General features: G+C 38.2%; 1 protein-coding gene across 1 annotated transcript in view; it reads left to right on the forward strand.

Moving 5' to 3' along the window:
- The first annotated feature begins 6,006 nt into the window (after nt 1-6,006).
- Nucleotides 6,007-14,747, forward strand: part of LOC141433596 (uncharacterized) — an 88,869-nt gene continuing 80,128 nt past the window's right edge. The window contains exon 1 of the mRNA XM_074095708.1: nt 6,007-6,295. Coding sequence (XP_073951809.1) covers nt 6,084-6,295 — 212 coding nt within the window. The 5' untranslated portion in view covers nt 6,007-6,083. The remainder of the gene's footprint in view (nt 6,296-14,747) is intronic.

Genomic DNA, 14,747 nt, shown 5'->3' on the forward strand with positions numbered 1-14,747 from the left:
TTAGGGCACTTTCGCTACTCGTCGCTTTCGATCGTCTTTTCGCTATTCATATCTTTTTTGACTGAATCGGCTATTCATAAACCCGGATTTTTAATCCCATGGAAAAAATATAAACAAAGGTGTTGCCGTTATCAAAAAACATTTGCAGAATTCAAGATATATTATTCTTTCTACATTTGCCAGAAATAGACTTCCCATAAAAAAACTGTATTTCTTAATCAAGATAAAATATTTAAATTTACAAAGAGAGTACTGTTTTCGTATGCATAATTTATTTATTGTCCTGGTATTACACCCGGGTTTTTAAGCTGTGGGCCGCTTGCCGCGAGACGTCACTCAATGCACTAAAATTCGAGATTGAATTCGTAATCGTTTTCCAGTGACTTGTTCTGTTATTTTTTTTACTGTCGACATTGTTGTTATATTGTTATTGTAGTTTAGTTGTTCATGGTTACGTTTTCCGTTGTTTTTCGTTCATTTTTGTATGAAAGGATGGACTCCGGTCCAAGTACTTCTCGGTCAAAAGACGACTTGTAAAGTTGTCTCCCATAAAAACGGCTCTTTTATCGAAAATAGGAAAAGACATGGCATCAACAGAACTTTATATAATGTTTTCTAGCGGGTTCATACCTTGAAATCCCCTGAAATGTCACTTTGACAATGACGAAACTGTTTACATTTTTTTCGTGGGATTAAAAATCCGGGTTTAGTTAAGGAATAAATTACAATTTTGGATTTTACGGCTTTTGATTCTTTTTGAATTTGCCACGAATTTGCCTATAATTTATGAAGCGATGTTTCCTGGTGCAACCTGGAGGAAAAAATGGTGGGCCCTGATGTACCTTATACTTCAGATAGCTAATTTTACTGAAAACAATCATTTTTAGGGTTCCGTACCCAAAGACTTCGCTATTATATGTATTACCGCTATTATATGTATTACTGAGACTCCGCTGTCTGTCTGTCTATCCGTCCGTCTATTTGTCACGGGTCTCTTTCTGTGAAGCCGTAAAAGTTAGACACTTGAAATTTTCACAGATTATGTATTACTGTGGCCGCTATAACAACAAATCCTAAAAATAAAATAAAGTTACAAATAAAAGGGGGTCGTCATACAAGAAACGTGTTTTTATCAGCGTTTTTTGGTTGCTAGGCGTTATTAGCCGTTAGCTATGTCGTTTGAATAATATTTACCTTTAAGTTTCCGATTTTAATGATGTTTTATAAAAAGCTTCGATAACATACGAGGGCTGCTACTTATGTATCCGGAATCTGGGATTCCAACATTTTTAAACGCAATGTCTGTCTGACCTCCATGGTAAAATTCGTACTTTTTTTTAAATACTGGACGCTATTTTTTTTCCTTGCGTTCGCTAGTGTTTTATTTTTGTTGGGTTTAAAATGTCATAACGCTGACTACCTCAGTGTGGATTTGCGTGTCCAACTGTGTGAGTCACTCGTATTGTCTATATTGAACTATTGCGATGTCGTTTATGATGGTTGTATACTTGGTAGTTCTAGGAGATTGATTCAAAGAGTTCAAAACGCATGTGCTAGTTTTTATTCCAAAGTCCCTCCTCGGTCCCATGTCACTCCGTACTTGAATGCTGTGCTGATCTGTTAAACATGCACGCTCGCAGGCGCTTGCACCTGGCGACCCTTTTGTTCGGTGTAGTGCGGCACAAGACGCCTTCGTACCTTTTTGAAACAAATCACATGGTCAAAAAGTGTGCGCAGATTTAAGGCTATTGTGCCTCCGCACAGGACGGCGGCGTTTCGAGGTAGTTTCAGATTCGCGGCGTCTAAGTGATGGAATGACATACCTCCTCCTATACTCGGGAGTGACTAGCAGGTATACCTTTGAGCGACAGCTTAAAGGCTATTTGTTGGCATTTCAAAAGCTATAATTCCTCTCCTATACAGCACTATTACACAAAACTTCTTTTTTGTTTCGGTTGTTAATTTCATTTTTCATTTTAGCCCGCGTACCTAACGGTGTTGTATATTTGGCAAGTGAGTGTATAATAGGTATAATAATTATGTTTATGTACTAATGTTAATGTCTTTAAAAGCCATAAAATAAATAATATGTTTCATAGTTTACAAATTATCTATTTATGTAGTTTTATGTATAGTAATAAAACTGTGTAGTATATCTTTGTAGCGGTCTGAGGGTCACCAACGGTGCTGGCTGAAAATCAGCGCTGGGGTGTTTATTATTAACGCTTCAGCATTATGCTGAGCCAGTGTCCGAGTCACAACCGCAATGACATATACTTTCCTACGTGTTGTTTATTTGTACTTAATACTATTGTTGTGTCTTGTGTTGTGAATAAATGGATTTTCTTTCTTTCTAAAAGCAGCAATCACCCGGTCTCCACATTGTTTTTGTGTTAATCCACTTTTAAAATCGTAATAAATCATTACTAAGTTTTCACGGGACAATTCCATTTTCATCAGCGACTCGACGACTTCAAAAATACAATTGAAACCGAACCATTACTTTTTTTTCTATGTGGCCAGTGTGTTAAGATACTGAAACTTTAGAGATTATAAAAAGGTATAATATTATGTGCCATAATTAAGTTTCAAGTTTTGGATTCCTGAAACTTTCAGTGCAGCCCTCGTAATTTAAAAACCAACCAAAGCTGAAACCAAAGCGGAAGTCAGTTAAAAAAAGGATCACGCACGATGCTGTAAGTAGGTACATTTTTAAATTATAATATTACGAAATCGCAGAAAAATTACTCTAACATAAAATCACGTATACGTGTCACTGGCATAGGAGTAAGAACTAAAAAGTCGCAGACTTTGTGTCACTAGGACAGAACGTGTTAATTGGACTTAGGAAGATAGGGACAGATAGCGAACAAAGACGAATAAAGAATGAGACGAAAGACGAATTGAACGAAAAACGAATGAGACAAATAACTCGGTGGATGCATGTGGCGAGTTGTCGTTCATTGCCGCGTTCTTAGGGAGAGGCCTTTGATCAGCAGTGGACGTCTTCCGGCTGATGATGATGAAATACATAACCAACGTGAGTTGACCTCACATTACTATGGTTAAGCATATCCAACAGAATTCAGCTTAGGTTGGAGGGTGTTAAGTGTGCCGAGCGCCAGGTTCTCTTGGCCTCTCAAACAAAAGAGATTGTTAACGAATACGGGGAAACACAGGATATCTCCATGAAATAATAGCATCGGTACCTAAATGAGTACCTAAAGTACTATTCAATGGAAAAAATCAATCGTGTAAACAAAGCAATTTTTCACGATTACTCCGTAGTTACTTAAATTTGAACGCCAATCCCGATCATATTCACATCTCAATGAACCCACCACTGTTTTTAACAATCATTTTATCATTAAATAATCGTGTAAATATGTTTATTTTATAGAATTAATTGGAAGACGAAAATACGTTATATTTGTCAAATTGACATGATATTTTTTTCCTCACTGAAGTCGGTCTAGTCTGGAAATTTAGTGCTGCACCTATTTGACTGAACCAACCTTACCTACCGATAATTATGGCTGGCTCTGCAAATTGGGAAATTTTATTGGTTCAGGTCGTAGAGCGTATTCATAAGCATACCTATTAATTTATTCGTAGATATTAATTATTTGTGTTAAGTTACACTATTTAATGAAGGTTTATAAAGGTTTCTTATCCTATCCTACTTCCTACTATATCCTACTATTCCTACTTATCCTACTAATATTATAAATGTTAAAGTTTGTGAGTGAGTGAGTGAGTATGTTTGTTACTTCTTCACGTTGAAACGGCTGGACGGATTTAGATGAAATTTAGCAAAAAGTTAGTATACATATAACCTGGATTAAAACATAGGATACTTTTTATCCCGATATTCCCACGAGATAGGAATAAAATCTTGAAATAACAACCGCTGGGCTTAGAGTCATGAAATTTGGTATGTAGATAGTTTGACATCTGGAATAAAACATAGCCTACTTTTTACTCCGATATTCCCACGAGATAGGGATAAAATTTCGAACTAATAACCGCTGGGCTTAGAGTCATGAAATTTGACCATCATTGTTTTTAATGTAATGTCAATGAAAACAACGATTTAATTTTCGGGAATTCCCACGGGAATTTTTAAAAATCTCGTTATTTCAGCTGCTGGACCTAATGGTTCACGTGTGCGAAGCCGCGGGTAAACACTAATTGGACAATAAAATAGTATTATAGTACAAATTATGTAGATTTATATTTTATTATTGCAAATAAATCTAAATTAATCCATATTTTAACTGACCCTTTCAATTCTAGAATCATCATCATCATCCCAGCCTATATACGTCCCACTGTTGGGCACAGGCCTTCTCTCAGAACGAGGGCTAGGGCCATAGTTCCCACGCGGGCCCAGTGCGGATTGGGAACTTCGCACGCACCATTGAATCGCTTCGCAGGTTAATGCAGGTTTCCTCACGATGTTTTCCTTCACCGCAAAGCTCGTCGTGAATTTCGAAAAACTCAGAGGTGCGAGCCGGGGTTCGAACCCACGACCCTCTGCTTGAGAGGCGATAGGTCAAACCACTAGGCCACCACGGCTGTCAATTCTAGAATACTCCATCATAAACCTTGGGGAAAATATACGTCAAAAAATATAAGTGGATACATGTTTCACCATTTAAAAAATTCTACCCTTAAAGGGGTATAAAGGGGAGTGTAAGTTTGCATGGAAAAAACTTTAGGTATATATATTTGAAGATATAATTCTAAAACTTCGTGAAAATGCTATAAAACATTTTAAGTTAAAAGGGACATGGAAACATTGTGAATGACTCTTCAACAGGACTAAGAGAATACGTGATTCGCCATTTTTTAAAATCAAACTTAGGGAAAACATTAAATAATGAAATATGAGTAAATTCAAATAATTATTTACTGCTGATTGAAGTATCTTATAGAGCTTTCACATCACTAGAGCCAACGTCAGTCAGCCAGTCAGCCAGTCGTCAGTCAAGTGTCAATGTCAGTCATCACATTTGTTTACCAGATTGATTAATTCCATTGAATTCAAATTATAGGTACTCCGATTTTGTGTTCAGACCGTGCTTTATTCAGGCACCGTAAAGGACCTGAGCTGAGTGTCATTATAGTCAGGGTCAGGTTATTGAAGTAGCATATCTAGAGGTCATTCATCAACCAATATACACGCGCACCGGTCGCCGTCCAGGCCATCCAGCGCAGTCTCTTGGATGAACCTGAACGAGTTCTTCGGCTACTCAACACACGACAGCCACTTAACGCACTTCCCAACAGATTGCCGAACGCTGGCCCTACATTCTAGGTAGACTGATGCCAAAAGTGGAGTCTCCTGCCCGTTAGTCGATAAGTAACAATAAAGCCGTTGAAAAGCCACCAACCCGTCATGCGGTAAAACAACAAAATGGGATAAACTCCACAATTGACAGGTAGGTATTTTATTCGGTAACTATGAATAAGAAGGAAGATTTTGTCGGCACATGGCAGGTAGGTATCTTTTGTAAACTGCTATAAGGCAGTCAAAACAATAACCGACTCAGATAAATCTAAGTCCGCGTGAACGAAGTCGCGTGTACAGCTAGTTTAAAATCAATAATATAGATATAGGTAGCTACTGACTATTCGTGTTGCATCCTAAAGGTCCGAATCAAAAGCAAATATGTAAATAAGTACTCATATACATATTACAATGTATGTCGCGTACCTATTATGCAATATCATCCAGCATTGATTAAATACGATAACTTTCGCGTTAAAACTTCAAGATAGTCATCTAAGGACCGTAACAGGTTCATTAATAACCGTATTGTAAAATGAAACATGTTTAGATCCGTACGTAGATTACATGTACCCGTGTAATAAATAAGAGTGTTTTTTGAATGAAAATACGCGCGACCAGTCCGGTGGGTGGTCTGCGTGTGCCGACTACTAGTGAAAGCCCTCACTTTCATTGGGAGTGGGGCAGTCGTCAGCCGTCACCAGCGCAAGTGCCACAACAAAAGTGAACGTCGTCGCGGGTGTAGACTTGGCGAGTTGGTCAGTCGCTATCGTGTCTGTAGGTCGAGCGTATGTCGCGCGTCTCGTGCCGTGAGTACCGTGCTCTCGTGATGTACAGGTGGTGGTTGGTGGTGATGCTGGCGGCGGGCGCGGCGGCGGCCGGCGGCCGGTTGCCGCGCACCTCGCCGCCCGCGTCCACTCCCGCGCCCCCCGCTCCCTCCGCGGCGCCCCGGTTACCCCCGAGGAATATCACCCTCTCCTCCAGGAACTCGGTCCGGAACAGGTCAGTTTGACGCTCACACTCATTTTCTAGTTTCAGGTTTTACTTATGTTTGTTATCAGTTTACGAGTGTTTATGCTATGCATGAAAGTAATTTTGGTAATTATAGGTTCCTTTTACCTTTGTTTTTGAGTACCTATTGTTGTTTATGACGGAAGAGTTGTCATAATTTACTAATTGATAGCTAATCGAAATCGTTAGAGCTGTTTCTTAATAGTGCTAAATAAATAAATAAAAGAATTGCTCGTATAAAGGTATTAATTAGATTTAGATAACAGAGCTGAAATTACTACTATTAGTTTATTCAGTGGTCATTCATTGCCAAATAAAATAATTTCGTGGTTATGTACTGAACTTGAGGAAAATACCAATGAATACATTATTTTATGTATGACGAAATTAATTTCCCGCCTATATCTGTTATCATTGCAAAGCCCATTTCATATCCTATAGTCCTGAAGTGAAATGTCGACCTGAAAGCTCGAAATTTCGGGCGCTTCTGAAACCTTGCCAGAATAAAACGAGCCGCTGCGGGGAGTATTAACTTAATGCAAAGTAAGTTAAATGGCCAGTTTCAACACATTTGTCACATTCCTCAGCCAGCCCTTTACCTCACATTTAGTTTTCTTACTTAATTTTTCACATAGTTTTATTACTTAAGTTTTGTAAAGTTATCTATCACGTGGATTTATATCGCGAAAAGGTAAAGACAGTTTTTTCCCCACAAGTTCAGGTTAAGAATAAAATTTAATCCCTGTTAGTAAATTGATCGGATTAGGATTAAAAATACAAGATACAGTACGAAAGACCTTTGACTAAATTTGTCTCATGCGATCTCACGCGATATAGATAGAACGATTTTACACATTAATATGACTTTCGAAAGTATTTTTTTTCCGATTATTTACCGAACATGCGATGCGAGGCCACATCCTAAATAGTTTGATTTACCTATTGATATAATTTTGATATATACTCAGTGGCACAAAATTTGGCCCACCCATCATACAAAATTAACGATTCTGCATACATTTGAGGGCCAGATTTTTTGCCGCTCGGCATATTAACTCAATTTTATTTGAAATAGTCTTGTTTGACAATACAAATAGTTAATCAAACACCGCAAAATTGTATAATTTTATACTCGTAACATCAATGCAGCAAACTTTTATTCTTTTCAGTGGCAGTATGAGCATTTTGATTTATGTATGACTGGGTTCAGACGATTCCCTACTTATTATATTTCGAGAGCTGATAGACATATGGAGTAGGGTGTTTGAGGCAGCGCCTAAAGTTGGGTGCACGCACAATGCTTCCGTTTTGAACTAATGAACACAAACTCACATAGCTGGCTGTAGGGTAGTAGGTTTAACCAACCTTTGCCTATATAATGTGATATTCTCGATCATTTGGGCAATCTACAGTCTGTTCAATATAGGAATGGACAGAAGGAAAATAGGTTCTTTATAATGCACGCTTTAGTAAGTCATTTAATAAATTGATTTTTTTTAGTATATGGTCTAAACTTAATTCTAATTAAAATATTGAAGACGTCAATATTGGTTTCAATTATTCATTAACTGTTGCCCGCGACTCCGTTCAGGTTGAATCCGTTTATTGCTATCCCGCGAGAACTATGCAATTTTCCGGGATAAAAACTAGGATTATATATCCTTCCCCGCGACTTGTACTATCTGTATACCGAATTTCACCTAAATCGGTTCAGCGGTTAAGACGTGAAGTGGTAGGTAACAAACAAACATACATACTTACAATCTTTCGCAATTATAATGAATATTAGTGAGATTAACTTTGCTATTTTTATTTATTTTATTTATTTATCTATTTTGTTAAAAACAGAAACGTCTTCCTATAAAATACCTAAAGAGGCAGAGGTAAAGAACATTCTGCAAGAAACGGAACGTGTATAATATTGCTGACTCAAGAAATATTCTGTACATTATTTATAGCTTTTAATCGCCAGTTTGGATCAAAATGTGATGACCTTTAATCATATACGAATAGTTAACTTTTCACAACTAAAGCACTGCACCAAATTTGATGAGATTTGTAATTTAAAAAAGCTTACGCTTTATAGCAGAAACTACGAGTAGAATATTTTTAAACAGGGAATCAGAGTGGATGAGTCCACGAAACACGGTTACGAGGGGTGCACTGAAATGATCGTGAATAGAATATTTCGGATGAAGTTACAATTAGACCTTTTTTAGAATTTGAATACTGGCCTCTTAGAATCTTAATGACATTCAAACAATTTAAAAAAAAATGTTTAAAACAAGAACTATGTTGGTTTAAAGTTGACACGTCGTTAACAGAAATGGAGCTCACGCGTCAACATTTCCGTGCATATGCATTTCCGGCATAATTTATCACAATTTTCGTCGCGGCTTATCTCAAGATAAATGTCTCAGCGAACTTGTTTCGATTTATGATGTTGAAGCACCGAGTCAAACGACAATATACCGCTGGTATGCCGAGTTCCGTCGCGGTCGTGTGTCGCTCAGCACTGTTCCTTTTGCAGGTCGACCAAGAACAGCGGTCACGCCTGAAAACATCGCAGCTGTGCGAACTATTATATTAGATGACGGTCATCTAATTGTGACATACGAGCAGATTCGGGCTGTTGTCAGTATCGGAATGACTGCAATTCAGTCGATATTACATAATGAGCTGTGAACGCTAGTTTCCCGCTGGGTTCCCCACAATTTGTCCGAAGAGCAAAAGGCGGCTCGTGTAGATTGGTGCTGGAATACTCTGCAACGCTTCAACGGAGGGAAGTCAAATGCCGTTTATAATATCGTCTCAGGTGACGAATCATGGATTTATTCATACGAACCTGAAAGAAAACATCAGTCAGCAGTTTGGGTCTTCGAAAACGAGGTCAAACCAACGAAAGTGGTCCGCTCCCGCAGCGTGTCAAAGAAAATGGTCGCTACGTTTGTCTCGAAAAAGGGGCATGTTGCTACAATTACTTTACAGGAACGCAGAACGATTACCGCTGAGTGGTATATCACGGTTTGTTTGCCTGAAATGATAGCCGAACTCCGAAAAAATAACCCGAAACGTCTCATCATCTTACATCACGATAATGCGAGCTCCCATACGGCTCGGAAGACAAATGATTTTTTGAAGCAGGAAATCGTTGAGCTGATGAGCCATCCTCCGTACAGTCCTGACCTGAGCCCAAACGATTTCTTTACATTCCCTAGAATGAAAGATTTATTACGCGGTCAACGGTTTGAAGACCCCGAAGCAGCTGCGGAAGCGTACAAATCAGCCATTTTGTCAACATCAACTTCAGACTGGAATTACTGTTTTAATGATTGGTTTTCACGAATGGAAAAGTGCATTAAGTTGAATGGAGAATACTTCGAAAAACAATAAAATACAGTTTAGTTATACCGTGCATGTGGTTTTTCTTATTCCCGATCATTTCAGTGTGCCCCTCGTATTACATTATGTATAAATATAAATCGAACTAATATAATATAGAAAATTACGTAAGTATTAATATTGTGTTATTTTGTAAGTACATTACGTATTATTCTACTTACAAAGTAAACAAAATGATGACTTCATCTTATTACTTTTTTTATTGACTTCACAAAAATGTTTAGAACCCCTTCTTCTGTGACCTTCTAGAGTCCAATGTTATCCTGAATGGACTGTAACTCCTACCGAAATGAGCTCGTATTTTAATGTAAGTAGTTGTTTTTTCTCAAACATCCAAGTAAATGTCGTCCTTATATTCGTGATGATAGAACGCGAATTACGTCTTTGTACAGTCAACTACAAAGAGATGTATCCAAGTTAATCTTATAAAATGATGTATTCCTGCGCATGCCATAATTAAGTAGCCATAGAATGTGACAAACATGGTATCCACCGAACCTGACAGAAACATGTATGCCTCTTAATGTGCAATATTTATGTATCCCGCTACATTTCCTCTGAAATGTATACTGACAACCTTAATCTAATATAAGTATATCCACAAATTGTGACAAAAAAAATATTCATTTAATGTTCCAAATTAAATTAATGTAACCATCTTTGAATTCAGAACAGAGACCAAAAAGAGAAGTTTCCAATAGAAAACAAAAAAGTTTCTACTCTGAGAAGAATGCCATTTAAAAGTAAATTCATTACGTTGCTCATTTGTTGAGTCTGTCATTATCTAGTGTCAGGCACTCCATATTATCTACTCTAATATAATTATACTAGCTTTTGCCCGCGACTTCGCCCGCGTGGAATTTGGTTATCGCGCGCTGTTCCCTCGGGAACTGTGCATTTATCCGGGATAAAAAGTAGCCTATGTCACTCTCTGGCACATAAAATAAACTATCTCTATGCCAAAAATCGCGTCGATCTGTCGCTCCGTTTCGACGTGAAAGACGGACAAACATTCGCAAATCGGTCCAGCCGTTCCCGAGTTTTGCGCTTAGCAACATATTTTATTTCGCTTATTCTTATTTTGTTGTGTTCGTTATTGTCAGGAGAAGGTTTTTATGGAAGAAACTTAGAAAAATTACAACGGGGGCGAAGCCGCGGGCAACAGCTAGAAGTTAATAAAAACCGGCCTAGAGCGTGTCGGTCACGCCCAAGATAGGGACGCTCAATTTTAATGAAAAATTTCATATTAAAGTTGAATATTTCGCAAAAATATCACTGAATCGAAAAATCGTCTTGGCAACGCCGCAATGGTTTTAAAAGACCTATCTAACGATACCCTAGACCCTACACTATCGGGTTAGTCGAGAAAAAACACCCCTACTTTACCTTTACGTTTTTTTATTTTACCATTATGTCGGCGACACTGATATGTATAATCATATCAAATTACAGCTTTCTAGTACTAACTGTCTCTGAGCTTACCTATCCGCGGACAGCCAGATAGACAGACGGCCAGACAATAATAATAATAATATCATGGGACACTTGACACCAATTGACCTAGTCCCAAACTAAGCAAAGCTTGTACTATGGATACTAGGCAACGGATAAACATATAGATAAATACATATTTAACATCCAAGACCCGAGAACAAACATTCGTGTTATACACACAAATATCTGCCCCGGCCGGGAATCGAACCCGGGACCTATCAAGCTTCGTAGTCAGGTTCTCTAACCACTTGGCCATCCGGTCGTTAAATGACGCAACTATAATGGTTCCTAGTTGACTACAAAAACCTAAAAACGAATGAATTTCACACCACGATCTTCGTTCTAATGTTAAAATTTATTGATAACATTCGATCTTTATAAGTTTCATAACATGCATAGATAAGTGTTATGTAGGTAGACAAGGCCTTATGGCATGAAATCTTGCCTGGCACACGGCTAATGCCATTTATTACGCCGAACGCATTTGGAGTTGTGTTAACTCTTGAAAAGCGACATAATACGTAATTACCTCTACTGATAATAACCCCAGCTCAGGCTTATAAGTAATACCAATGTACATTATTTCGTTCCTTGGTCGAGGATACTAATGCTCTGCTGTACCTGTACGTAATTTTTAGCAGGTGGACTTTTAGAAGCTAGAAATGAGATCAAGGTCACGCTTCAGTAGGTATTGTTGCTGCTTAGCGCTAATTATGATTGCTAATATCGGCCGGTTCCCGCGCCAAGCCACAAAGTGCGTGGTCCATACTCTTTACAATATCATCGAAGGCCCCTCAAGGCAAGATTGCCTATTTGTATTTGTACCTAATGCATACACCAATGGCTCCACGACATCGAATTTTCGTGAATGCGTGCTGTTTGTTACATACACTAAACTGCGTCCATAACAGCTTGGAAGGGATAGCCAAGGACGCTAAGCGAACGGACTTATGGCTCACACGTGAACTTTGGGTCTGATTAAAAAGACTGATTTCAATGCAAGCGGCCTTTTAGTATCGAATAAGTAATGTTGCATCTCACTCATGCGAACGTTGGCGGACCAGTGTGCGCTACTCCACCGCGCCGTTTGCCTAAATGTCAATGTCAACCTATGTTAGTGCAGGAAAAATGCAATGACTGAGCATTGTAATTGTAGCTACATGTCACCGGCTCCAGTTACCTGGTTAATAAGGGCTATTGTATATTAGCTTTTGCCCGCGGCTCCGCCCGCGTGGTACCTATTCGGTTATCGCGCGCTGTTCCCTCGGGAACTGTGAATTTTTCCGGGATAAAAAGTAGCCTATGTCACTCTCGGGCCCATAAATTATCTGTTTAATGTTTAAATAATCTAAATTTTGTTGACCGAGGAAATGACAGTACAAATTGCTTTTTTGATGTGTTTTATTCGTTTTTAAATCTTTGACAGCATCGTACATAAGAAAATAACGTAAAAAAGGCTAAACACTATCTCTATGCCAAAAATCACGTCGATCCGTCGCTCTGTTACGGCGTGAAAGACGGACAAATACACTTTCGCATTTATAATATTAGTATAGATAGATGGATAGTTCAGTATAGTCGGAACAATGCTTTCTTTTTTCTTTGGCGACCTAAAACCTTGTGATTCGCGTAATCGATGACTCCGATATACCTAGAAAGTTTATTAATAACTATAATTACTGCTTATTTTTACCAGACTACAATGACATCTTGACTTGTCTACTACGTTTACCTGTTAGCTCCGATGTTAATTTGAAAAGGTTTTGTAGCGAAATAGTTTCATTCCCCAAGCGTTTTTTTTCCAGTAGTTTATTATAAACATTATTTACAATGATCCGTTGTTGACTACGATACTACGAATTATTTTGGGCATTTTTTGTTATAGTTCAAAGAAACCGTCACAGTGACACTGACAATCATTAAAATTATTGCCAGTATAAGAAATTAGTATAATTAATTATTATATAAACATGGCGAATACTCGTAGTGTATATTTCTGGTCAGGCTTTAAATACGAACTTTTCCGACAAAATACATTATTCATTACTTCTGTACAAAAACAGTGATAATAAAAAAACGGCCAAGAGCGTGTCGGACACGCCTAAAATAGGGTTCCGTAGCCATTACGAAAAAATTAGGTGATTTTTCTAAGGATTTCGTATTTTATACGGAATCTTCCAAGTTCAGGTATATTTTATACCTTAGGCTGCTATTGACTCTGAAACTACTAATAATTCTCAAGCAAACTAAACCGTTATAGTTTTCCTTGTAAGTTTGATATACTTACTACCATCCTGAATTTTTTCAAATTTTTCCACCCACCAAATTTGCACTTTAAAGTTAAATTTTTCGCAAACAAATCACTAAATCGAAAAATCGTTTGAACTTACTCGTAATGGTTTTAAAAGACCTATCCAACGATACCCCACGGTATAGGTTTGGATGAGAGAAAAAAAATCACCCCCACTTTACGTCTATGGGAGGTACCCTAAAAAAAATTTTATTTGACTTTTTTATTGTACCATTTTGTCGGCATATTTTACATATATATCCGTGCAAAATTACAGCTTTCTAGCATTGGTAGTCCCTGAGCAAAGTCGCGGACGGACAGACAGACAGACAGACATGGCGAAACTATAAGGGTTCCGTTTTTGCCATTTTGGCTCCGGAACCCTAAAATTCACAAAAGGTTTATGAACACTGTTTCTTATGCATATCTACAAATCTGCACTTGGAGTGCCGAAAACGCCGATGGGCGTCTGTTCTGCAGAAGCATCGGCATCGCAACAAAGTACGTAATCTGCACGGTACCGTCCCTCTCGCTCTCGTATTAAATAGTATAAGTGTTAGAGGGACCGCACGACACGAACTTTGAGTTCCGAGTTTCGTAGTAGCCCTGCTGGCGCGCGGCTATGAATTGCGCGACTAGTTGTTGAACTAGAGCTAGTTGTTTTTGTGTTGAGTTGTCTAGTTGTTTGAGTCTAACAACTGGTAGCATGGTGTACGGTTGTGTCACTCTGAAGATGAGCTCTGGTTGAGTTCGAAACGCGTCAGTGTAGTGTGGTGGTAGTGATAGATGGGTTTGTGTGATTTGTGTGTGTTCTTACAGTGTGGAGGTGGAGGAACTGCATGAACACGCATATTTTGCATAAGCTTAGCTATCGTAAGGTCGCGGGTGAGCAAGGAAATTAATTTAGTTCATTGATATGGACCTCCGCAAAGTAACGCCTGATTCAATAAACCCTTCTATAACTCAAAACCTCTTTAACGTAAACACATAAAACTACGTGTGTTTAATTATATCCATAAGGACACCTAGAAGCCCTAATTTCATCAAGCTAGCTCAAACGTTTATAAAGATATGAAGGTCAAAAAGTCGTAAATTTTAGCACTGACTGACTGACATATAGTACTTAAATATAACCTACTTCCAGATGACCTAGAAAGATGAAATTTGGAATCCAGTTCGGTAGGTAATTGTGTGTAAGCGTAGGAAAAAAAATAAAATTAGGTTAAAAAATAGGGGGTCCCTATACAAAAAAAAAAT

The sequence above is a fragment of the Choristoneura fumiferana genome, chromosome Z, assembly GCF_025370935.1.
Source record: "Choristoneura fumiferana chromosome Z, NRCan_CFum_1, whole genome shotgun sequence".
NCBI lineage: Eukaryota > Metazoa > Arthropoda > Insecta > Lepidoptera > Tortricidae > Choristoneura > Choristoneura fumiferana.